The 26296-nt window shown below is 48.4% G+C and overlaps 1 protein-coding gene across 1 annotated transcript in view; it reads right to left on the reverse strand.

Annotated features, from left to right (window-relative positions):
- Positions 1-26296, reverse strand: part of TRIM23 (tripartite motif containing 23) — a 742058-nt gene that overhangs the window by 355924 nt on the left and 359838 nt on the right. Inside the window, exon 5 of the mRNA XM_069627357.1 lies at positions 17133-17315. Coding sequence (XP_069483458.1) covers positions 17133-17315 — 183 coding nt within the window. The remainder of the gene's footprint in view (positions 1-17132; positions 17316-26296) is intronic.

A 26296-nucleotide genomic window follows, 5' to 3' on the forward strand; every position in this document is an offset into this window, starting at 1 on the left:
CATGTCTACTAGATGTGTTCACAAAAGATGTCCCCCCATTTGTTTCCCTCAGTTAACATTCCTCCGATAATTACAGTGGTAATCTTGTGCTAATTACCATGATAACGCTTGAAAATTAACAGGCGCTCCGCATGTGCCTCCTTCCTTTTCCTTAGGTTGCCTCAAGCCACCTCAGTTGATTTCTATCTTTCTGCCCCCTCCCATTACTTCCTTTCTCTTTTTGCTTTGTGACTCATTTTCGTTTCTCAGCGAGTCTTGCGTTATTACCAGAGCAACCTCGCAAGATTTCACCTAGAATGCAAAAACATCCAAACTGTATCCTACCCCCAACTCACATGATGTCTTCTTTCACCCTCCCGACCTCTAGCCTGATATGATTTCAACCTTTTTCCTCCTCCTAATAGATCTTTTTGCACTTTTCGTTTTGTGCATTTCCCTGTTATTACCACAGAAATCGCTTGCATTGAGCAAAACAAAAAGCAAAAAAAAGCATGGTTTTCATTTCTGAAAAGCTTTTCTGCTGCAAAGCACAATGGGAGTTATAGCTATATTTTTGGGAGAAGGGGGCATCCCCTTCCCCGTCAAATATTTTTAAAACTACTGAACGGAATAACCCCATTGGCTACTGTGATGAATCCGATGATGTCATCACTTCTTTCCTTGAGGTAACCTCTCCCTTTGTGGCCAGAGGATGGCAGACGCTACCTGACCCCAGGGGCGGCTATATGAGGGAGGATCACCTGTGGGGAGGCAACCCTCAGGGGGATGACACATTGATAAGAAAAGTCACATATCCCTGCCCCCCCTCCCCCTTCGCTTTTAGGGATGCTACCTCTGTTTCTCATTCCTTTATGGCATATTGCAACACTCTCCCTCAACTATGTACCAGATCTACTTTAAGTAATCCGCAACATGGTGCAAAGAACAATATATCAACCAATGAGATGAGGAAGAGATAAGGAGCAGTAATGATCACTCCAAAAAGGTTCCCATACCAGTTTCCTCTTCATCAAATAAGAAACAACTTGATAACAACTGAGACGAGAAAGAGGTATAGAACCATGAAGACCGGTAAGCCCACATATCGATCTAGTCTTTGGAAACTATTCAATCATGCTGGGAAGTTTAAAACCAGTGCAGCTGACAGCAAGCAGAGAGAGCTGCAGATGCTGAGCTGCACGGCAACCTGCACGGACACTGCCAAGTACGCTGAGGGAGAGGAACCCGCAGGAAACAGTGTTGAGGCTGACCCAGACGGCAGAAGAGGAAACCGCAGTACAGATGGCTCGCTGCCCGAAACCACAAGATAGCAGGAATCTTATACAGACACGGCAGGGGTGCAGGGGCTAACGGGCACATGCTGAGCCAGTAACCAAAAAGGTACCGAGGGAAGAGAAACACGAAGGACACTAAAAGCACCTGGTAAACCCAGGGAAAACGGAAGGGTTGCCCGAGTGTACGCCACTTCATAGAAGCAACACGCGAGCAAAGTGAAATCTGTGAAAAAGCTAACATACCTGTAAATTATGCCACAAAGGGGTTGTTGAACACGCACCTTAAAAGAGAAAGCAAAGTAATTGTGTGAGAAAGCCAAGTAAAAGTGAATGCACCGGGAAAAGGGCCAAGGGCCCATTGTATGAAAGAGATGTATTATTGAAACAAACACTGGTAAACAAGGAACAGTACACCAACAGGGGGTAAATATTTCATGGATAAAAGGAAAACTCATTGCGTGAAAGCCCTGGCAGGAGAGTATACCAGGCAAAGTTTAGTGTGTGGAATAAGTTGCAGAAGGGAGAGTATGTATTTCTTTTTTTATATATATTTTTATTAACATTTCTTTAAAGGTTACACACAGCACATGAAATCAAAGCATTACTACAACCATAACCAAACCGAAACCCTCTCCCTCCCACCATACAACATATGCACTGCTGGTAATACAACCCCACCTACCATTTTAAGGGACTGTCTAGGGCCAAAACAACAACAAAAAGAAAAAGGAAAGAACACGCAAGTACACCTCGCTTCAGGTAAAGATCCTTCATGGTCATACATCTGGGTTCCACCACAAGATACCTCTGTCAACCTCACGTTTCTACTGGAGAGCATCCTCAGTGTTCCCAGAACCCAAGGGAAAGAACCAACTTCAGTAGGCTGATGACCAGTCTACCTATACCAAACTCTTTATAGATGGTTTAATAAATCCCTACTTCAGAATAAACATACCCCAATCCTGATTAAAAAGATCCTATCGAGTCGCGAACCAATGCCGTCAATTTCTCCATCACAAAAATGTCCCCGAACGTATTCATCCAATCAGCCTTTGTCGGCAAGTCCGTACTATTCCACTTCTGGACAACCGCCAATCTACCCTCACAAATCATAGCCTCTCAGGATCTGGGAAGCCTATAATCGTCCCTGTCTTCTGCTGGAAGAGTATGCATTTCAAGGATAATCCATGCCCTTGGGATTGTAAAGTGTCATAAAACTAAGTATGTGAAAGTCCTGGCAGGAGAGTATACCAGGCAAAGTCAAGAGTGTGTAATAAGTTACAGAAGGAGAAGTATCTTAAGGAAGATTCATGAGATTGTGAACTGCTACAAGAGTGAAGACAGTAGAAGGAGAATTCCTAGAAAGTCACAAGCCCTTAGGATTTTAAATTATTTTAAATGTGAAGAGAAACCTGGGGAAAGGAGCTATTTCCCTGAGAGCTGTGAATGCGCCAAGAGGAGGGAGCTATCCTCTTGGGGTTCTAAAGAACTTAGTTATTCTTTGTTTCAACTTTTCATATTGCTAAAGGGAACCAGGGGATGGAAGCCATTCCTGTAACTGTGAATATTATCCACTTGGAACCTTTTGGTTGAAATTACATCTTTGTGTTGAAGTCGAACATTTGTGCGCCTTGAGATCCAGAGACACTATCCTTTGCACTTTTGAGTTAGTTTTTAGAGTGTGAGGGCCAGAACAGTTCCAGACACAGGATGCATTTTTACTTTGGACATCTTGACCAAGGACAGACACCTTTGTTTTTGGTTGAGGTAGGGAAATTCCTCTTAGCTTATGGTTAGTGAGGCATTTCCCAACCTCTTATTTTGAATAAAGGTTTATAACCAAAGCCATGAGTCCTCTGTGTCCGTGCCTCATTCCTGGCTCCCCACACTACCCTCAGTGTCTTCCCTGTTCACCATAATAGTGTGGCCTCTCAAAGTCCTCCCACCAGGGTGGATTTTGGAAATCCATCGTAACAGGGAACACCTCCCACATCCCCTCCCCAAAAGTCCCCTCTCCCAATGCAGTTTTTCTGCAAAAAAAATGAATGCAGAACTGCTTAAGTTCCACTTGCAATTCCATGACATTCATTAGGTGTTACGCTCACCTGGACCCTACAGGGGTGTCGATCGGACCCGGACAGCTGCGGTCTCCTTCAACGTGATGCGTAGTGCAGAGATGACTGTCTGGACTGGCCCGCCTAGTCTTGTCTGCTGGACCCGAAGAAGTATTTTCCTGCAAGTGGAGACAGGGATTAACCACCTGTGGGTTTTAGTGATGGCTTCCCAACTGTTCTCGCTCTCCCCTACTAATCACCTCCAATATCCCCTTAGTAATCTCACCTTATGTTCGTAAAAGATGAGCTCTCCATCCTGCTTGTCTTGCAGGGGCGCGTAGATACCACTGGTTTGAAGGCGTTCGGAGAGTTCCGGTAAGTATTGACTCTGAAGTCCCTGGCGGGATTGGTAAAAATCAAGTTCAAAGAGTTCAATGTGCCCGATGTTCACTCTTGTCCCCTTCCTTCCTTAAGTTGCAACTGAGTTTGTGAAAAGAAGGTCTCGTAGCTGCTGCTGGCGTTCAGGTAAGAGTCTGTGTTACCCAACGCTGTCCGGTAACTATTGCATGCGTTAACGTGTTGTTTTTCTCCCTCTTTACAGATGTGGCATATGAAAATGTGGAGAGTTATGGAATAATACCGCCGGTGGTAAATCAGGTAAGTCTATGGTGGTAAGAGGTTGCATTTGTTGATTCCCTTGGCTCACCTTGTTTTTTCTTGTGTCCCCTAGGAGCCGGATTACGGCGAAGAAACGATGGAGACAGTGCCGGATCGAAAGATGCTGTGAGAACTGGTGAGTATGGCTCCGTGCTGGAGCTGGCGAAGCGACGCGTGCAGGACTGATGTACTTTCCAGGTCCGGAGATGAAATGGTTCCGGAATTAGGTGAGGAATTTGAAATAAGTTTGTTTTCTAACCTTGTCCTTTTCTTCTTCTTTATTCTAGGAGCTCCGGAATCGAGGCGGGCGTGGCAGAAGACTGGATGCTGGCTGCAGGCACGCGACGTGGCAGAAGACTGGATGCTGGCTGCAGGCACGGTGAGCGTCACGCTGCTGGATGCAGAATAACGCGAAGCATGTGCTGCTGTTCGGGTGTGGTTTAAATAGCCTCCAAAGTAGTTCCAGGTAAGAAGTTCCCTAGAGCCACGCCCGAGTACAAAATAGTCCCTGTAACAAAATAGTCCCATCCAGGCCTCATGTAGGCTTGGACTCTTTTGCAGCATGGTCTGCATCAGGTAAGTAAAGTCTATGAGCCCGGCGCCTATGGCGCCAGGACTGAATCCAGACAGCCCCTAGCCGGGGCTGCTGAGGTTTAAACAAATGTCTGGATGCCTGCTCCCGGAGCTGAGGGCCTTGGTCCTGATGCCCGGGGGTAGGCATCATGACATTAGGTAGAGCTCCCACAAATTGCCTATATTGCAAAGAGGAGTGCTTAAGAAGTTTCCTTTTGCTCCTTTCTGGGTAAAAATCCAATGTGCAGTTAGAAGACTTGGGTACCTCAAACTCCTTCCTTTGTATTGGTCTATTTAAAACGTAACCTAGTCCTGCACACAGATGGCATGAAGTTTACGTATTACCCACTATGGGCATTTTGTACACTCAAAGTCAATTTAGATACCCTCCATCTATAAATATTCCCTGCCTATACAAAATCCTGCCCACTGTCCATCCACACAACTATTTTGTAATCCATTATGTGTGAAAATAAACTATGATGCACAGGAAGAAAGCAATATTGGCAAATCCAAACAAAGTCTAGTATTTCAGCATCTCTTATCTGTATCCCAATGTTTCTGGGCTGAAAAAGAAGCACAAGTAAACCTGCAATGCCCATAAATGATCATGCTTCACAATAAAAGGTCAACATTGTTCCAGTACTTAAAATAAATAGAATGGATGCACTGCAAAGTTGAATACAGTTCAGCAAGATGTAGATATCAAGAGATCAACGTGATTCACAAAAAACAAAGGCAATACTTCCTAATTAAACTATAATGAAATTGATACGATGTACAACACAAAAGCCAATGTGTTAAGAATAGCTAGGTCAGCTTCAAGGATTTAGAGCCAGTCCCTACCCCGGAGGTGGATGGTAGCAGCAGAGAGTCCCAATTCACCCCCCTCCCCCCGACCCCTGTACCAAAACGTTTCCGCGAAGAGAGTTGAATACTCATACCATGCCTTGACAAATTGCTTGGCAGTCTTCTGTTGTCTTTTGTAGAAACATCGTGCCTTAAGAAAAACAAGAAGCCATGCAGAAGGAAAAATGAGATGGCGAGAGACAGGCCTCCGAAGGCAAACCTACAACAAGGTAGACATGCTGCATGCCTCCCAGAGCCCCCAGACTGCACAAACAAGCTTACGGAAAACACCCAAAGAGCTTGCTAGATCAAGAACGAACAAAAAGGAGAACAATCCACCGTCCCAGAAAGACTTACCGGAAGCACCCACTGAAGGGGCTCCAAAAATATGAACTTTAGTCTTCCCAGGCCGCCAGACTCAATATGCAGCAAGTCCGTGCAGAGAAAGTCGGCGTGGCTTAGGCCTCTACTTTTGACTTTTTGTTACACATACGCACCCTTGGATGGAAAAGCAGGGCTAGACTCGCCACAGGGAGCTACCCAATCCTGGGATTGAAGGAGGGAAAAAAAAAGCAGGAAGTGTGGGGTTTTCGGGTGAGGTCAGAGGTGGAGATAGAGGGCGACCAAGAGATCAGCAGGAAGGAGGAAGGCACAGCAGAGTGTGGATGCGATTTTCTGAACAGGTGTGGTATTGCCAAGGAGCAAGAGTGGTTTTGCAGCGTGAATGTGCGTCTGTGTGGCGAATGTGCAGGGAGACCAGAGTATGGAGTGATCGTGAAGCGAATGCTATGGCGTGAAAGGGGGGTGTTTAATTGTATGGATTGTGGAGGAGGCAGTAGTAGTAGTGTGGTGGAGAGAGTAGTAGAGTGGAGGAGGGAGTAGTAGAATAGAGGAGGGAGTAGTGCTGCGAAGGAGGAATGGGTAGTAGAGTAGGAGAAGGAGTTGTAGGGTGGATGCAGTATCTAGGAGGATTGAAACATCAAAGTAAAAGAGAAGTGGTTGGAGGAGAGAGACAGCGAAGACAGAAAGAAACAGTAGAGAAGGGCGAGGCAAAGGTGGGCATGTTAGATGAAGCCTCAGAGTGTTTGTGAGGCACCATTTCCCATCCCTGAAGATCACTAACAAATGGAGAGAGTAGGGACAGTTTGGAAGTCTCTGAGGGAGTTCAGACTGCCAGCTTTTAGATGATCATTTTTAGCATAAACCAGCTATGTAGATAGTAGGGGTCAACATTCAGTAGTACTAACATGGGGTTTAAGGCCACTTGGGATAAGAATGAGGTTTATTAGCAAACGAGACAGAGGTGGAACACCAATAAAAACCCCTGAACTACCTCAGAGAGTTGCAGTAATTCTTGTACTATGGACAATTGACTACTGTGGAATAACCATACCTAACTAGCATTTTGAAAGGTCACTGAGTGTCATTATAACATATCTTTTCATTGTTTTGTTTTATATTTTATTGAATTTATATAGCGCTTTTTGACAAAAGCGCTGGCACAAATTAAAATTACAACGGTACAATCAACAAGAGCAATGCATTTCCAAAATAAGAACTTGGAAGAGGGGGAAGAGACAATTAGAAAGAAAAGATAGATAGGTTTAAAGGTTAGACTGAAAAACACAAAGATAAGGGGAAAGAGCGGATAGGAAAACAAAGAGAATTCCAGTGCTTAGCTGCAAAAAGAGCAAAGGACTGGAAAAGAGAAGAAGCGCGAGGGCGTTTGGGAACAGAAAGTAGAAACTTATTCTGGGAACGAAGGGGAATAGAGTGAAATGAGTGACAAAAGATAGGGAGGGGCGAGACCATGGATACACTTAAAGACAATCATAAGGAAGTGATACAGGAGACAAGACTCAAAAGAAAGAAGCGATAAAGAAAGAAGGCGTAATCGAAGATCGAGGAGAAAGAGAAAAAAGACAAACAGAAGAAGTAAAGATGGAGCAAAGAGGAAGATGAGAAGCAGGAAGACCAAAGAGTAGAGATGAGCAAAAAATCGATAAGAGAAAAGACCAGACAGGAAAGAAGGGGATTATTAGCATGAAAAGAAAGATTAGGCTGAGCATGGCGAATATTAAAAAGAGCATAGTGACAAGATCGAGCGGTAAAGGAAATATATAAAGAGAAGGAAAGAATAGTCCGAAATTAAAGTCCGGTTATGGGCAGAGGAGGAAATAGACAAAGAGGAATGTGGAAACAAAAGGGAAGGAGGGGGAAAGAGTAGGTGGGATTGTGATAGCAGAAATGAAAAGGACCTCAGTGAAAATGAGGAGAGAGAGTGATCAACTGTGTCAAATGCTGCAGAAAGGTCTAAGAGAACAAGACTAGAGTGGTGAGCAATAGGGAGAGCATACGAGACATTCTAGAGAGCAGTCTCAGTAGAGTGAGAAGGTTGAAATCCAGATTGATGAGGAGGTAAGAAAGAATGAAGATTAAAAATAGGCCAAGAATTTATTATAAGCAGAACGCTCAAGGAGTTTAGACAAGAATGGAAGGAGAGAGATTGGGTGAATGTTGGCTGGAATTGAAAAGTCGAGAGAAGGATTCTTCAGAGTTGGGAGAAGAAGAACATGCTGGAAGAGAGAAGGAAAACAAGAGTTGGAGAACGAAGAATTAAAAAGACGACAACAATTGGGGATAGTGTAGAAGGAAGAGGATCGGAAGTAGAGGTGGTAGGATGGGCACGAACGAGAAGAGCATAAGCCTGAGAATCAGAAGGAGAGGAAAAAGAGGATAGTGAGTAGGGAGGTGGAGTTATTGAAAGGGGAGAGAGTGGAGTAGGAGAGCTAGTGAAGGAAGATGGAAGAGTAGCAACTTTAGATAAGAAATAGTTGGCAAGTCAGAAGATGAGAGAGATGAGAAAAGGAAGGGGTCAGGAGGTTTAGGAGACAGGATTGCATATAGAATTTGAAAGAGTCGATGAGGATGGTGTGAGAGAGAAGAATGTAGAGAAGATAAGTGTGAAGATCGCTCGAAGAGTGAGACTTTTTCCAGCACCGTTCATCTTTACATAGGCGACATCAGAATTAAACAAGAGCACAAGTAAGCCAAGGTTGGGGAGATCCACGGGTAGGTAGACAATGGCGAGCAGGGTGAAGAGTAGACAATAAAGTAGAGTGAAGAGTGTTAGCTGCATCATAAAGAGGACAAAGGAAAAGAGGGAAGAGTTGATTGACGTAGAGAGAAAGGAAGAGCTGAAAGAACAGAGATTACGACAAGTAAAGATGGATGTTGAAGGAGGGGATGGGGCGAGAAGGAAGAGAACAAGAAAAAGAAAGTAAATGATGATCAGAAGATTAAAGAAGATGAGCAGAAACTGGGCCAAGACGGGAGAGAGAAGAGAACATATGATCAACATAGGATCAAGACCCAGATTGGTGGGAAGGAGGGGAAAGACGAAGATGCAGATGATAAGAATCAATAAGAGAAATGAATGAGAAGAAGTAGTAAGGAGAGGAAGATTAAAGTAACCAGGGAGATGGCGAGGAAGGATCAAGGATGTCAGATAAATCAAAAGATGGCCCAGGAGGGCAATAAATAGCAAGGGGTGAAACAAAGGTTTAGAAAAAGAAGAAAAATGGTATTCAAAATAAGTGAAAGTTGGAAGACCAGAGGGAGGCGACAGAGTCCAAGAGGAATTAAAAAGAACCCCAGTGGGGCGTGGCCTGGAGCTTCTGCGATGCGGTAGCTCCTCTAATGGCTTCCACACGGGTCCTGCAGCTTTGTGCCAATAATGTCGGTTCCCGCTCCCCATCAGCGCTGCTGATGGCAGCATCCGGCTGCAGAAGACCGGGGGCTCATATGATGATGGTTTGGGGCCTCAACGCCTACTAGTGCTCGAGAAAACTGTAGGTGAACTTTCCGGGGACACTGCCGCGTGCCTTCAAGATGGCGGTCGGGCCCCATTGGGCTTGTCGCAGCGCCTCCTCAACAGCTGCCCTGCTGCCGGAATGAGATCGGGGGGCCCCCCCAGCTTGAGAAACCCCAGCGGTTGCCAGCCCTCCCTGGCAGTGATCATCTGACGGATCTCTGGAGCCTGCAAGCGGGTGAGCGGTTGCGTCCCACCCTGGACGGAGGCCCCAGCTCAGGGAGGACTGCTCCATCACAGCCGCATCTCCGGGCCCCGTCGAGGACGTCACCAGCTTCATGGTGCACAGCGGAGTGGCGCTCTTCTAGTGCCGTGTGCTCGCGCCCTGCCCTGCCTGGACCCGGGCTGAGAGACTTGCCGCCGCCGCCTCCGCCTGGACCCGGCCTTCGATGCAACAGTGAAAGTACCCGGGGGAGGGAGCTTGGACAGATTGGGCCACCGCCATACGTGGTCCTTCCCCCCGTGGTGTCTCCTGACAGCCCCTGGTGGTCCAAAGCACCCGCAGCTGCTCATCACCGCTCCGGCTCTCCCAAACCTATGACAGCTTACCCGCGGGCCCCCTCAGGAGGGGGGCCACTTGCAATCCATCACTCGGCCTTCTGCCCAGAGTTCCTATCCACCCCCCCAAGGGGGGGCAACTTCCGCCAGAGTCCCCCAGCTTTTGGCCGCATCCCTGCCAAACACCTTGGGGATTGAACCATTGGACCATAATCTCACAATTGGGGGCCACTGCCTCCTTTTGCGCCTCCCCTGCTGGGAACTTTAATTTCTGAGCTGCATCGGCTTCCTAGGTCTGGCATCCTTCTTTATCCGGTGCCTGCTAGCCCCTCATCCCCATGGGATAGGTATCTCAGTTGGGCCCCCGGTGGCCAATCACATCGATCAGCAACTAGTCCAACAGTGGAATCCGGAGGCGCCTGCCCTGCACTGTTTGCCCCTGCTCCTTCTCGGCTGGGCACCCTAACTAGCTTGGAGTCGAGGGGAGTCCCTACGCCTTCAGTGATCTGGCCCTCGCTAAAGGGGCCCTGCTCCAGTGACTTACCTCTCATTCATCTCAGACTCTCCTTGACAACTCCTGAGGATGGCCAAGCAGCTTAAACCTCCTAATAATGCAGACATTTCAACTATGCTCCTCTCGGCAGACAAAGGGAAAAAGGCAGAGCCTCTGAAACTAACGCCTCAAAAGCCCCCAGAAGACAGAGGGACCCTTGCAACTAAAGAGGATCTCCAAGCCTTTATGCACGACATTAAGGCGGAATTCCGCTCATGCACGTCGGAGCTTACCTCTAGATTGGAGCAGACGGACCAGAGGGTTACTGATGTGAAGCAAAGGTTGGGGGAGACGGAGGACCTCGTACAGGAGCACTTCACCTCCCTCATAGAGATGCAACGGTCAATTCAGGCCCTGATGAACAAAAGCGAGATCCTCGAATACAAACAGGAGGACCTAGAAAATAGGGCCCGCCGCAATAACCTCCGGATCTGGGGGATCCCCTCCTCGATCCCAGACAAGGACTTTTTTTTCCAATCGCTGCTCCTGCACCTGGACAAGTCACAACTCCTCCTGGATCGCACTCATAGGCTGTGCCCGCGGCGGGAATGGAGGTACACCTGCCCCAGACGTGATCATGAGAGTCCACTTCTACACCACTAAGGAAGCCATCTCTGCTATTGGTCGCTCTCATGCAGAACTGACTTTCCAAGGATCCCTACTTCAAATCTTCCAAGATCTCTCTCTTCTGACTCTGCAGAAGCAAAGGGTCCTCGGACCGCTCACCCTCTTCCTCCAGGACCACCAGACTCGCTATTGTTGGCTGTTTCCAACAGCCCTCCAATTTTCTTACAATGGAGTCCCCCGAACGATCAGCCACCTCGACGACGCAGCAGCAATCCTACGCCCTGGTTCTCATGGAGGGGCAAAGGCCCCGCACCTGATTGCACCAAAGAGGAATCCAATAAAACACCTCCCAATCCTGGTCCAGAGTGCATAGGAACCGGAGGGTGAAATGATGGTCAGTGCCTCCCCTGAAGATTAGACAGCACTGGAACACGTCAACCGCCAACTCTTGTTGCGGGCCCCGCGAGGCCCATGCCTGACTCCAGGGTGCATGCCATCGTATTTCCCTTGGAGTACAACCCAACCTTTATGGACTGTTGTAGCCATGTTGGCTAGGGGAAGCCCCGATTGGAATGATCTCGGCTCCCTAAGTTCTGACTTCCCGTGGGAGGCCGATGTTGGAAGTCCTACCCTGTGGTTTTCTCCATGAGACTCATTTAATCCCATTCGACTTCTCCCGCCTCCGCTCCAGACTCTTTCTGTTGCAATTTCTTACTTCTAATGGTACCAAGAAGGGTGGGCACGGCGATCCTTTTTGCTAAAAATATTAAGCCACACATTTTTGACTCCTTACACTGCCAGGAGGGCCGCTTTACCGCAGTCAAATGCCCCATCTTCGGCCAGCTCTATTCCCTCATCTGTGCCTACACCCCCAATGATAACCAGGAAGGATTCTATGGGGACGACCTAGAGCAGGCTCTCCTTCCGTTCATCGAGGGCCAAGTCGTCATTGGCGGTGACTTCAACTGACCCAAACCCACTCAGGGACAGGTCTCACCGCCATCCCCCAAGGACTTGAGACTGGCAAAGAGTTTTCTTCATCTCTTCCGAACCCTGAATGTCTTGGACACCTGGAGAGTACTCCACCCCACCAAGAAGAACTTCTACTCATATGTGCATAGAACCTTCTCCCAGATCGACCTGCTGCTGGAGCCTGCCCCCAAATCCTTGCTTTCACGGATGAGGTCAGTATTGGCCCCAGGGTCCTTTCCGACCACGCTCCAGTGACACTGACGCTCAGGGCTCATGACCCGGACCCTCCGCCCCGCCGCCGGTGGAACCTGTATGACCCCATTTTGAATGACATGTCAGTAAGAGTAAGGGACTCCGTAGGCAAGTCGATTAAAAAGGTCTTCATGGAGAATCGGAATGGCTTATACTTGGGATGCCATGAAGGCGGTGGTGAGAGGGGAATTGATCACCCATGGAGCAGCCTTCCACAGGCTCAGGCGAGATGCCTGCACGGCACTGGAGAAGGAGATCCAGGAGGCCGAGGCCGCCCACAAGAGGACGGGCTGGTCCCCGAAATCCTATCGGGCCCTGCAGGCGGCACAAAAGAGACTGGAGGTACACTATGCCGAGGCTACGGCGCACATGCTAAGTAAAACCAAACAATGGTATTATGCTAAAAGTAATACAGCGATCAGATTGTTGGTGGACAAATTGGCCAAAGTCAAGAAGAGAAACTTTATTCTGACTATGCCGGACTGCTGCGGCACCATTCAGTTCACGGAGCAGGACAAATTGCGCTTGGCCATGGCCCACCACTCAGAAATAATGACGGCATCTCCGAGAGACCAAGCAGAGCAGAGGAACTTCCTGCAGGGCGCTGCCCTCCCATAACTCGAGGCCCCTGCAAGGGAATCTCTTGAGGCCCCCATCTCAGGTGAGGAATTCGACGCGGCCATCAGAAGCCTCAAACCTAGAGCCCCTGGCCCAGATGGATATTCTACCCGTTTCTACAAAACTTTCCGTCTCCAGCTGGTAGCCCCCTTAGCAATTCTTTTTAACTCCTTTGCTACCACTGGTACCATCCCTCCTTCCATGCAGGAATCAATTACGATCCTCATTCTTAAACCGGGGCAGGACCCCAAGGACAATAGCTTGTATAGGCCGATCTCACTGTTAAACCTTGATGCCAATATATACTCAAAAATCCTGGCTAACCGCCTGTCGGGTGTCCTCCCCAACCTCATAGACTGGGACCAGACCGGGTTCATAACCCACAGGTCGACGAGCAACAATATCCGCAGAGCCCTGCATTTAATAGACATTGCTAATAAAGAATCGCGACAGCTTGCATTATTGGCCCTAGACGCGACTAAAGTCTTCGAGCGACTGGACTGGTCCTTCTTGCGTCAGGCCCTTGAATCCTTCCACTTAGGCCCCATTTTTCAAAAGCTGGTTCTGGCCAATTACCAGTCTCCCAAGACCTTTCTGAGGGTCAACGGCCTCCTATCTGGTCCAATTCCCCGCTCCTGCGGCACTAGACAGGGGGGCCTTCCATCTCCCCTGCTCTTTGCCCTGGCTAGGAGCCTCTAGCCCAACACATTTGTCTCAACCCGCGGATCAAGGGCCTCCAAGTAGGCCCCTCCCAGCACAAGATTGCGCTATGCTGACGAGGTGCTACTGACCATCACAGAGGTTTCAGCCGCACTGAGGCCGGCCTAGCCGAGATTCACAGCTTTGGGAGAGTAGCAGGCTTTTCCATCAATTTGGTGGCCCTGGGGATTGGGCTGGGTCAAGGGGATAGGGAAGTGTTAGAGAAGCAATGCCCAATACGATGGAGTGCTAAGGCGATCCCTTACCTGGGGGTTCAGATTCCAGCCCGCCTGGCAGATGTTTACCAGTTAAACTCCCCCCCCCCCTTCAGGGAGCTGGAGAGGGATCTGGACGCTGGCTTCCACAGGAGATCTAGTTTCTGGGCCGCATAACGGCCTGTAAGATGAGACTCCTCCCGCGGTTCCTCTACGTGTGTTCATCTTTGCCTGTCTCAATCCCCATCCCCCCATTAAGGGGGCTCCAAAGGAAAATGCTTAGGTTCATCTGGTGAGGTAGGAGGTCGCAAATTCCCTAGAGAACCATGGTGGGCAGCTCCAGGCTGGGCGGTTTGGGGGTCCCGATCTTCGCAGGTATCAAATAGCAGCACAATTAGCTCATATTCAGGCATGGATACTTACCTCGGGGTGCCCGAAATGGGTGGAGATAGAACAGTCTTGCCTGCCTCTTCTCCTCCGTTTTCTCCAGCACATCCCCCTCCCCCTGCGCCGCATTGGCCGGGGGTACTGTCCTCAACTAAGCACCTGGTGAGGGCCTGGGACTGGACCCTGAGACGAGGGGGCATCCCTAGGGGACTGGGCCCTTCCTCCCCAATCTTTCACAACCCAGCCTTCTCGCCGGAAGCCTGCCTTGCAAACTTTTGGAATTGGGTGGTGGGAGGCCTTGAATCCCTGGGACAGCTCTTCAAGGAGGGGCATCTGCGCTCCTTTGATCAATGCAAGGAAGCATTCCAGCTAGCAGGAACAGACAGGTTCGCCTATTGGCAACTCCGCCACTGGTGCTCTCATACCCCGACTCGACTGGCAGCAACACGAGACTTGACCCCTCTGGAACTCACTGCAAAAGACTTACCAGCCCGAGGGAAGATCTCTGTCCTCTACAAGTTGATGCAGGAAAACCCCCTTGTCGCGAAAGACCCCTATATGACCCAATGGGAGGTGGACTTAGGGCTCACCATGGAGGACCAGACTTGGTCGATATCTGGTCGAGGACCCACTCATCCTCCCCCTTCATTACCAACCAGGAGTGTGCCCACATGCTGCTTCTACGGTGGTACTACCCCCCCCTCGTCGTCTGCACCGTTTTTCTCAGACCCTGGATCCCCAATGCTGGTGTCGTTGCGGCCTCCCTGGGTCCCATTTCCACATGAGGGGGACATGCCCAAAGGTCAGAGAGTTCTGGACCCAATGCCTTGCCACAATAAAAGATATTCCAGGTAGTGATCCCACTGGTCCCCAAATCTATCCTCTTAGGAGACCCGATCCCGGGCTCATACCCAAGAACAGGCAGGAAGGAAACCTTCATAACCCAACTTCTGCTGGCGCCAAAAATCACGGTGGCTCGCACTTGGAAGTCTGTCGAGGGCCCCCTGACGGCGCTTTGGTGGACTAAGCTCTGGGATATTTTGATAGCAGAGAAAACCACAGCAGCCGAGGCAGGCACTCTGCACCAGTTCTCGAACATTTTTGGGCGCCCTTTCTGGATTATGACCGCAATTTTCTGGCATTGACTTACAAACCACGCTTAATTGCAAGGGCTTTGCACTCGGACAGGGAGTGGGGCGCATCCAGTCATGTCCAGTCGGACCGAGAATGATCTTTGTTCCATTGGAATATAGGGGTGGGGGTGGGTTATGCTGACGTTTTAAACTGGGGGGAATGCGTTGTATTTGACTGCTAACCTTATGCTTCCTGTGTGCTGTTTATAAATAAACAATAAAAAGTGGGTGGAGGGAGGATGAAAAAGCGCAGCAGTAGAAGTAGAATAAAATAAGACAATAACAACCGCACAGCGTTATGAAAAATCTAACCATTAGGGCAAAACTTTCTGTAGCGCATACAATATTACAAGCAGAGTTAGCAAGCAAAATACTGTTTCGCCACACCACAATTGAAATGAAATAATAAAGCCGGGTAGGTAGAATACAGTGCAAGTAACAACAGTGTTGGAGTAGCTCAACACATCCCAAATCTTAAATAATTAGTAGGGGCAAACACTAGATCTACAAATCCGTTCTGACTGCTATGCAGTTATCCATGTTGGACACCCACATAGACAATCTGGGCACCTCTCTTGCCCTCCAATGCATGGCAATATTCCTCTTGGATGTAAGAAAAAAATTAATAATGCGAGTAGGCCTTCTTGCCCGATAGTCCAATTAATATCAACTTCAGGTCTGTCAGAATCCGCCGCCCAGCCCCGCTTAAACAGCAGTTACCAGGTGTAATTTGTTCGGTTTCGGGATTTTCAATTGGATACGTCTAAAACGGGCCAGGATTGCTATCTCTATAGGGGACATTAATGCCTCTTGCCAGTCTGCTGCCTCAATGGAGTCTAAGTCCGTCCCACATTTTCCTTTGAGTTTCGTCAAGGGGCATGTGGTGTAACTACAGAGGATTTGGTACAGTCAAGATTGCCTTCCTGGCAAGAAATTATGGATGTGTTGGCTTCCATCCGGATTTAGTCCCGACAAGTCATTCCTCTCTCAGCACTGCGACCACATTGCGTGCCGAAATTGGATATATGGATAATTGTCCTAAATTGACAATTGCAAGCTTGCCTGAAGCTCCTGGAATGGCCATAGGCAGCCCCCTGAGAGCATGTCTCCCATAACTCTTATATTATTTGCGTGCCATCGAGCTGCAAAAATCAACTTCTGTAAATCAGGCATGTCCCGATTGTTCCACATTGGGCTTTCAGCATCACCACCCTCTCCCATCCAGTCTCACATGTGGCTTTTTTTTTTTTTACAGACATGCACTACCTGTTGTGAAATGGAGGGAAATCCAACTGCTTCCAGCATATCATTTAAGGTTTGCAGCAAGTCTGTGCCAACCAAGCCAGCACATTCAATACTGATATGTAGACAGGACGGGTCCGCAAACAACCATTGGTTTTCCACTGTCAACTGAGAGGCCCAATAATACTTCTTCAGATATGGAAGATCAATACCACCATCCCACACTGACCCATACAGGGACTGCAACGCTATTCTGGGCCGAGAATCCCACATCATAAGTCTCCTCAGAGCCCTTTTGGTGTTCTGGAATTCCCAATCAGAGATCCTAACAGGGGTATTGTTGAGGATGTACAAAAGCGTAGGTAGTATTATTTTAAAGATAGCGGCCCTCCCCAACAGGGACACGGGCAAAGTCGACCCGAATTTAGTGTGAGCAATAAATCGTTCAGTTATGGGCATCAAATTGCATCACAGACAAGTGTTGGAATCCTGACAGACGTGAATGCACTGGAATTTAAACGAGCCGACTGCTACTTTGATGGTACAATATTCTTGAATACTGGGTGCCATTATAGATGAAGACCATTTGTGGCATAAACCGATTACCTTTCATATAAGCTACTTTCATTTGTGAAATAAAACAAAACAGGAGTGGAAATATTTGAATACAATTCATTGTTTGGATACTACTTGAAAACTCCAGATTCACATTTCTTACATGTTCAGTGTGGGCCATTCCATTTCCATCTTCAACTATCTGTTCACCACCTTCAATGTGCTGAACAATGCCAACTAGTTTCCTAGAATATTCTGAGATCTCTTCGGTGAAGGTCCTTATGCAGTGCGCCATGTCCAAAATAGACGCACGGATCTGGTTCGCTTCTGCTTCCAAGACGGCATGCTAAGTACAAAGACACAGAGGAGTATATAATCAGTTAAACAAACACATGCTCATTATTTGGTCTTGTGTCGGACATCAGTTTCACCATATCCTCTGCTTGCATTTACCTTCTTACTTTCAAACCGCTAACACATTTAACTACAACTACTATTCTTTCAGTTTACAGAATTACCTTTTGTGCTTCAAACTCTAGCTTTTGTGTCTAGCTCAGCATTTCTTTCAATTCTGCAAATATATGCCATAAACGTGCAGTTGCTAGAATTGTAAAATGCTGAGAAAACCAACTAGGAAATGTTTTTATATCCCTATGGACCAACATGGCTCTAGCACATGTTCAAGGGCAAAATACCCAAGGTGTTTTCTAGCTTCCGCTGCAAATGTGTATTCTTTGGCAGAGTTAATTTGTTTGGCACCAGTTCACTTGTTTTAGGACTGCCTTTTAATGATCTCACTGCCATGTCTACTGTTTGCTAGAACAACAAGTTACTTACCAAATGGTAACGTTCTTTCGACTATATGTTATTCCCACGTATTCCTCATCAATGTCAGAATTTTCGTTTCGACAGAGGGTGCTGTGCTCGAGGTCGTGGCGCCAATGGCCCTCGAGGGCCGCCGTGGCGTATTGACGTCACTCGTAGTACAAATAGCTTGTGCCGCGCCCATTGGCTTCAGTTCTGTTTTTTCGTTAAATAAATTGAGGAACCATCTAGGCATGCCCCAGACTGTAAGCTCTTCGCAACCGCAAAGTGTGAACCCTGTAAATTGTGCAGTGGGGTAGGTTGGGAGGGGCGATGAGGAATACGTGGGAGGAACATCCAGTCGAAAGAACGTTACCAGTTGGTAAGTAACGTGTTCTTCGAATGGATTGTGTCCTCCCACGTATTCCTCATGATGGAATGTTAAGACTCCCAAACCAGTAAGAATCAGGAGGTGTGAGTGCTATTTAGCTTTATCATGGATGGAATGAAGTACTGCTTTTGCAAATGGGCCTTCTTGGCAAGATGAAGAATCTAAGCAGTAATGCTCAACAAAGGTATGAATTGATGCCCAAGTTGCAGCTGAGCAGATTTCAATTGCGGGGACTCCCCTCTAAAGAGCCGCAAGAGTAGACATGCCCTTCGTGGAATGAGCTCTAAGTCCTTCCGGTGGTTCCTTCCCCGCTAGCTTGTAACACTCTACAATAGCCAGAGTAATCCAGCAGGATATAGTTTGTTTCGTCACTGCTAATCCCAATTTAGGACCACTATAGCCCACAAAAACCTGGTAATCTTGGCGTAATCTTGCCATTCTCCTTATATAAAAACTCAGAGCACTTTTTGGGCCTAGTCTGCGCAACCTCTCCTCCTCTTTGCCAAAATGAGGGGGAGGGTAGAAAGTTGGAAGAAGTATTTTTTCCGATGGGTGAAAGCCAGAAACTACTTTAGGCAAGAAAGATGGTTTAACCTTAAGAACTACCTTATCCTTATGAAAGATCATATAAGGAGGTTTGCACAAAAGAACCTGCAAATCACTTACCCTGCGGGCTGATGTTAATTCCCCAAGAAGGGCAGTTTTCAATGTCAAGAGCCTTAATGGGCAGGAATGTAAATGCTCAAATGGTATGCCTGTTAGAAACTTCAACACAAGATTTAAATCCCAGGCTGGGACATGAAATGGTACTGGATGGTACACGTTACTGAGTCCCTTCAGAAATTGGATAACTAACGGAATCTTGAAATAAGAAACCTACTCAGAGGAGCGCTTAAAGATGGAAAGCGCAGCAAAGTATCCTTTTACTGTACCAATCTGGAGCCCCAGATTGGCCAGATGCAATAGGAAGGTTAGCACTATAGAAGTGCCACATTGAAAAGGATCCACATTCCTGTCCTTGCACCAGTTACTGAACTCATTCCAATGACACCGGTACAAGGATTTTGTTGCTGGCCTTCTAAATTTCCATTACGTCGTCCGGGAGGTCCCAATCCTTATATCTCAACCTCTCAGAAGCCATGCATGAAGGCTGAGTGTCTTGACCTCTGGATAGAGAACCCGACCTTCCTCTTGCGAGAGAAGATCCTCCCTTTGTGGAAGACATATTGGAGGGCAGATGGACATGTCCAGAAGGTCCGGGTACCACGTCCTCCGGGCCCAATCCAGAGTAATTAGGATCATAGTTTTCCCCGAACTTTCTCAACCTCCCGATTACATGAGGAATGACGGGGACTGGAGGAAACGCATACAGGAGTAGAAACTCCCAGTCCACTACTAACACGTCCCATAGAGCTCCTCTCGGTAGGAAATTCCTTTGAGCAATACTGTTCGCACTTCTGATTCACCTCGGTCGCAAACTTATCCACTTGAGGGGTTCCCCAAAGGATGAAGATCTCTTGAAGGACTTCCTGAGCTAGTTCCCACTCGTGGGAGACTGTGCTCTGCCTGTTCAGAGCGTCCGCCGCAGTGTTCTGCTCTCCGGCCAGGTGAACCGCAGACAGAGAGTTTCCCTTTTGTATTGCCCAGAACCAGAGCTGCATTGCCTCTCTGCCAGTGGTATTGTCCCTACGCCTCCTCTCTTGTTGAGGTAGTACATGGCCACTGTGTTGTCCGTCATTATCAGGACATTCTTTCCCCGTACAGAGGGCGTGAAGGCTTTCATCGCTAGTCTGATCGCCCTTAGCTCTAAAAGGTTGATGTGTAGTTCGGACTCCGATGGAGACCAACAACCGCTGATTGTCAGATCATTGGCATGGGCTCCCCACCCCGTGAGTGAGGCGTCCGTCAATACAGTTATCTCCGGCCATGGCTGCCAAGAAGATTCTCCCTTGAGAATATTGTCCTTGCAGACCCACCATAGAAGGCCTTGAGAAACTTTGCTCAGACCCTGCACAAGATCTGACATATTCCCTGGATACTGGGACCACTGAGTCCTGAGGGCCCGTTGAAGGGATTTCATTCTCAATCTGGCCCCTGGCACCAGAAAAATGCAGGATGCCATGAGGCCGAGCAACCTCTGAAAATCGTAGGCCGGTAGACGCTAGGCATTTTGGAATTTTGTTACCATCTGCAGAATGTATTGAGCTCCCACCTCGGGAGGCGAGGCTTTCCCTGAGGAAGTGTCCAAGACCGCTCTGATGAACTGGAGTCTTTGGAATGGTATCAAATGGGACTTCTTGTAATTGAGGGAGAAGCCCAGTCTGTATAGAAAGTGGCAGGTGATCCTCAGATGTTCCTGGGCCTGTTCGGGTGAACGTGCCCTGATTAACCAATCGTCCAGGTAGGGGTAGACGTGATTCCCCCCCTCTCCTAAGACTTGCTGCCACTACCGCCATCAGCTTGGTGAAAACCCTTGGGTGGAGGTCAGCCCGAATGGCAGAACTCGAAACTGATAATGAGCGCCACCAACCGCGAACCTCGGGTACTTTCTGTGCTTGAGATGGATTGGCACATGAAAGTAAGCATCCTGAAGGTCCAATGATACCAACCAGTCTTGGAGTTCGAGAGCCTGAAGGGTCTGAGAAAGTGTGACCATCTTGAACTTGTCCTTCCTGAGGAACTTGTTGAAATTTCTTAAGTCCAAGATGGGTTTCAGTCCTCCGTCCTTCTTGGGGATAAGAAAATAAGGGGAATACCAACCCTTGTTCCTCTCCACTACAGGTACATGTTCTATTGCACCTTTCTCTAGCAGGGTTAATATTTCCTGCACAAGGAGCGGATCTGGAATTTTGAAAGAGCTGGCTCCCGGTGGATGATCCAGAGGCCTCTTTAGAAAAGGAAGGCAGTGACCTTGGGAAACTGTTTCCAGTGCCCAAGCATCTGAAGTAATGCGCCGCCATTTGTTCAGAAGCTGAGAGATCCTGCCTCCGACCGGGGTCTTGTGGGCTAAGGCCTCAGAGAGGTTTAGAGGCGGCTGCAGCAGCGGCTGAGAGCAAAGATGCCGCTGCTGAGGCTGATTTAGCACTCTTTCCTTGTCCACCACGAGGGAACTTTGTCTGTGAAAAGAACAAACTCTACAGGAAGATGAGCCCGAATAAGATTGCTGAGGTTGTCGAATGGAGGAGCCAAGGGAATTAGCCACCGCCCAAGATTGCTTAGGTTGTCGAATGGAGGAGCCAAGGGACTTAGCTGCCACCCTGGAGGTCTGCAGCTTCTCCAAGCTTTCGCCCACCTTGCTGCCGAACAGCCTCGAGCCATCGAAAGGCATGTTGAGAAGCCTGGCCTGCACGTCCGGTGCAAACCCAGACTTTCTCAACCACGCAAATTTGTGCAGTACCATGCTTGCAGCCATGGATCTGCTGATGCCGTCAGCAGTATCCAGCCCTGCTTGGAGACACTCCCCCATCGCTTCCTTGCCATCCTTAATTATATTCAGAAAGCCTTCCCTTTCTTCGCCTTCTGGAATATGTTCAGCCGCCCCTTTAATACAGTCCCACAGGGTATGGGTAAACCTGGCTAGGATACAGGTGACATTTGTGGACTTTAGGGCTGTACTGCCCGAGGTAAACACCTTACAGGCCCAAGCGTCCACTTTCTTATCCTCTCTATCTGGGGGAATAGAGGGATAGGCTGACTGTCTGGAAGAAGTCGCAGCCTGGATCACCAGGCTCTCAGGTGTAGGGTGTTTCCTGAGATAATCAGGGTCGCTGGAAGATGGTCTATACTTTCTGGTAAAGCTCCTATCAATAACTGAACCAGACTCCCAGTTAGTTTCTACCTTCCTTTGTAGAGCCTTATGGAAGGGTAGAACCAGGTCTTTTTGCGGACCCTGATTCAGGATGTCTGTCATATCGTCCTGCTCGAAGCTTGGTAAAGCTCTGCTCCAACCCATAAATTTAATCACCTTGTTCGTAAGGTTCCTGTACCCCGAATCAGCATGTTCTGAAGGGTCAGGTTTTATAAACTCCAACTCTGGTGATGTATCTAGGCCACTGGCAGAGTGGAGGGAGTTGCAGAGGTCTTTCAACCTTGACTCAGGGTCAATTAGTTCCTCATGAACTTCCCTAGAGGCAATTTTGACACATAGCAGAGAAGAACAAGTTACTTCTTATCTTGTAACGTTCTTTCGATGGGATGTTCCTCCGACGTATTCCTTATCTTTGATAATACGTTTCCAGCTTGCTGGCCTCGGAAATTTTTTCTGTAGAGGGCACTGCGTGTCGACGTCCGCCGAGTCGATGTCCCTCGACGGCCACCGTATCGGCGCCGACGTCACCATGCCCATAAATAGACACGCGCAGCGTCCATTGCTCAGTTCCGTTTTGCAGCATAAGAAAAGTCATGCCTGAATTGGTTATTGACCTTGAAGGAGCGTAAGCTGCAACCACAAGGGAAGTATTTCTGCGGGGATGGATGGGAGGGGCGATAAGGAATACATCGGAGGAACATCCCATTGAAAGAACGTTACAAGGTAAGAAGTAACTTGTTCTTCGAAGGGATTGTGTCCTCCAACGTATTCCTTATCTTTGATAGACTCCCATATCAGTGGCATGTAATTGGAGGTGGGAGTAAGAATGTCATGTATCCCTTTAGGGATGGACCAAATGTAATACGGCTTTGCCAAATCTAGTCTCTTGACTAGTGCAGGAATCCAGGTTGTAAAATTTTGTGAATGTATGTGCGGACGACCATGTGGCAGCCGCACATATGTCTCTGACCGGTACCCCTCTTTGGAAGGCCGAAGAGGCTGCGATACCCCTGGTTGAATGAGCCCTAAGATTTTGGGGTGGCTCTTTCCCTGCCAGTTTGTAACATTCCAGAATGGCCAAAATAATCCACCTGGAAATGGTTTGTTTTGTTATGGGTAATCCCAACTTGTGACCTGAGTATCCTACAAACAGTTGGTCTGCTTGCCTGATCCTAGCCATTCTGCTGATGTAAAAGATTAGAGCTTGCCTTGGGTCCAGCCTATGTAGCCTTTCTTCCTCTTTCCCCGGATGGGGAGGAGGGTAGAACGAAGGTAAGGTAATTTTCTGAGTAATATGAAATTCAGAAACCACCTTTGGGAGGAAATTAGGCTTCACCTGTAGGACAACTTTGTCCTTGTGGAAAATTGTATGTGGGGGTTTACAGGAGAGAGCTTGTAGCTCGCTCACCCTCCTAGCAGATGTTAGTGCTACCAATAGGACAGTTTTAAGCGTGAGAAATCTCAGCGAACAAGAGTGAAGTGGTTCGAATGGAGTGCCCATTAGGAAGTTTAAGACTAAATTTAAGTCCCATAAGGGAACTTGGAATGGTTTTGGAGGATAAACATTAGTTAATCCCTTGAGAAATTGTATCACCAGAGGTAGTTTGAAATACGATGGTTCCTCCGCAGGGCGCTTGAAGATTGAAAGCGCTGCAAGATAGCCTTTTACAGTGCCAACTTGAAGGCCTGAGTTTGCCAAGTAGAGTAGAAACGATAACACCGTTGGTGTACTTCATGAAAAAGGGTCGATATTCCCTTCTCTACACCAGCTGCAAAATTTGTTCCAACGGCAGCGGTATAAGAATTTGTTGCTGGCCTTCTGGCCGAAAGCAACACCTCCATGACGTCATCAGGGAGATCCCAATCCTTGTACCTCACCCTTTCAGAAGCCAAGCGTGAAGGTCGAGTGTTCTGATGTCTGGATGGAGAACCTGACCTCCCTTCTGCGACAGAAGATTTTCTTTGAGTGGAAGATGGATTGGAGGGCAAATGGACATATCTAGAAGGTCCGGGTACCACGTTCTCCTGGCCCAGTCTGGAGCCATTAGGATCATGGTTTTCCGAATCTTCTCAACCTCCTGATCATTTGAGGAATAACAAGGACTGGTGGAAATGCGTAATGGAGTGGAAACTCCCAGTCCACTACGAACGCGTCTCCTAGAGCTCCTCTCGGGGGAAATTCCCTTGCACAGAACAGATCGCACTTCCTGTTGGTGCTTGTGGCCAACAGATCCACCTGAGGGGTTCCCCAAAGGGAGAAGATCTCTTGAAGGACTTCCTCAGCTAGCTCCCACTCGTGGGAGACTGCTCTGCCTGCTCAGAGCGTCCGCTGTCAAGTTCTTCTCTCCGGCTAGGTGGACTGCCAATAGAGCGATTCCTTCCTGAATTGCCCAAAACCAGAGCTGTATTGCCTCTCTGCACAGTGGCAGTGACCCTACGCCTCCTCTTTTGTTGAGGTAGTGCATGGCCACCGTGTTGTCCGTCATTATCAGGACATTTCTCCCCTGTACTGATGGCAGGAAAGCTTTCAGCGCTAGTCTGATCGCTCTCATCTCCAATAGGTTGATGTGTAGTCTGGACTCCGATGGAGACCAACGACCGCTGATGGTCAGGTCTTTGGCACGGGCTCCCCACCCCGTGAGTGAGGCGTCTGTGACTACTGTTATCTCCGGCCATGGTTGCCAAAACAGTTCTCCTTTCAAGATGTTCTCTGGATAGGCCCACCATTGAAGGTCGCGGGCTACCTTGTCCGGAATCCGGAGGAGATCTGTCATTCTCCCTGAGAATTGCGACCACTGAGTTCTCAGTGCCCACTGAAGAGATCTCATTCTCAGGCGAGCCTCTGGCACAAGGAAGATGCAGGATGCCATGAGGCCTAGCAACCTCAAAAAGTCGAAGGCTGGGAGACGTTGGGCATTTTGAAACTTGTTGACCATCTGCAGAATATCTTGAGCCCTCACCTCTGGTGGCGAGGCTTTTCCCAGGGAAGTGTCCAGGACCGCTCCGATGAACTGGAGTCTCTGTGATGGTATTATCTGTGACTTCTTTAAATTGAGGGAGAAGCCCAGTTTGCGAAGGAAGTGGCAGACATAATCTAGCTGGGTCTGAGCTTGTTCCAAAGCTACAGCCCTGATCAGCCAATCGTCTAGGTAGGGGTAGACGTGGATCCCTTCCCTCTCAGACTCGCAGCCACTACTGGCATTAGCTTGGTGAAGACCCTCGGGGCGGAGGTCAGCCCAAATGGCAGAACTCGAAATTGATAATGAGAGTCGCCAATTGCGAACCTCAGGTATTTCCTGTGTTTGAGATGGATTGGCACATGGAAATAAGCATCCTGAAGGTCCAGAGATACCAGCCAGTCCTGGGGCTGGTGGGCCTAAAGGATCCGAGAGAGAGTTACCATCTTGAACTTGTCCTTCCTGAGCAACTTGTTCAATTCTCGTAAGTCCAGGATGGGTCCCAGTCCTCCGTCCTTCTTTGGTATGAGAAAGTAGGGGGGAGTACCAGCCCTTGTTCCTGTCCGCTACAGGTACCGGTTCTATGGAACCTTTCTCTAGCAGGTCTATAATTTCCTGCAAGAGGAGCAGATCTAGAACTTTTAGAGAGCTGTTCCCCGGTGCATGACTCTGAGGGATGTGTAGAAAGGGTAGGCAGTAACCCTGGGCAACTGTCTCCAATGCCCAAGCATCTGACGTAATAGCCTGCCATTCCATCAGGTAGTGAGTTAACCTGCCCCCTACAGGTGTTTTGTGTGGAAAGATCTCAGAGTGGTTTGGGGGCGGCTGATGCAGATGCCGAGGGTAAAGAGGCACCTGCTGCTGCTGCGGCCTTAGTACTTTTGACCCGTCCACCTCGGGTGGATCTCCTTTGGCCTCTTTGAGCCGGCTGTCCTCTGCCTTTCCCGAATGCGGAATAATACCGAAAGGACTTTCCTCTCCCAGAGGTTCCCGAGGGGCGAAAAGGAGTTTGGGGGATAGCAGCTCCTAAAGATTTTGCTGCTGGTTTAAATGTCTGTAACTTTTCCAGACTGTCATCAGCCTTTTTTCCGAATAATGAAGAGCCATCAAAGGGCATATTCAAAAGTCTGGCCTGTACATCTGGAGCAAAGCCAGACTTTCGCAACCACGCATGCCTGCGGATTGTTGTACTTGCCGCCATGGCCCTGCTGATACTGTCAGCGGAATCAATGCCAGTTTGAAGTGACTCGCACATGGCATCTTTGCCATCTTTAATAATGTTAAGGAAGGCTTCCTTTTCCTCTCCTTCGGGTATGCAGTCAGCCGCTGAAGAAGCACACTCCCACAGTGTGTGACTGAACCTGGCG

Source organism: Ambystoma mexicanum, chromosome 6p, assembly GCF_040938575.1.
Source record: "Ambystoma mexicanum isolate Mex_15411 chromosome 6p, UKY_AmexF1_1, whole genome shotgun sequence".
In the NCBI taxonomy this organism is placed as follows: Eukaryota; Metazoa; Chordata; class Amphibia; order Caudata; family Ambystomatidae; genus Ambystoma; species Ambystoma mexicanum.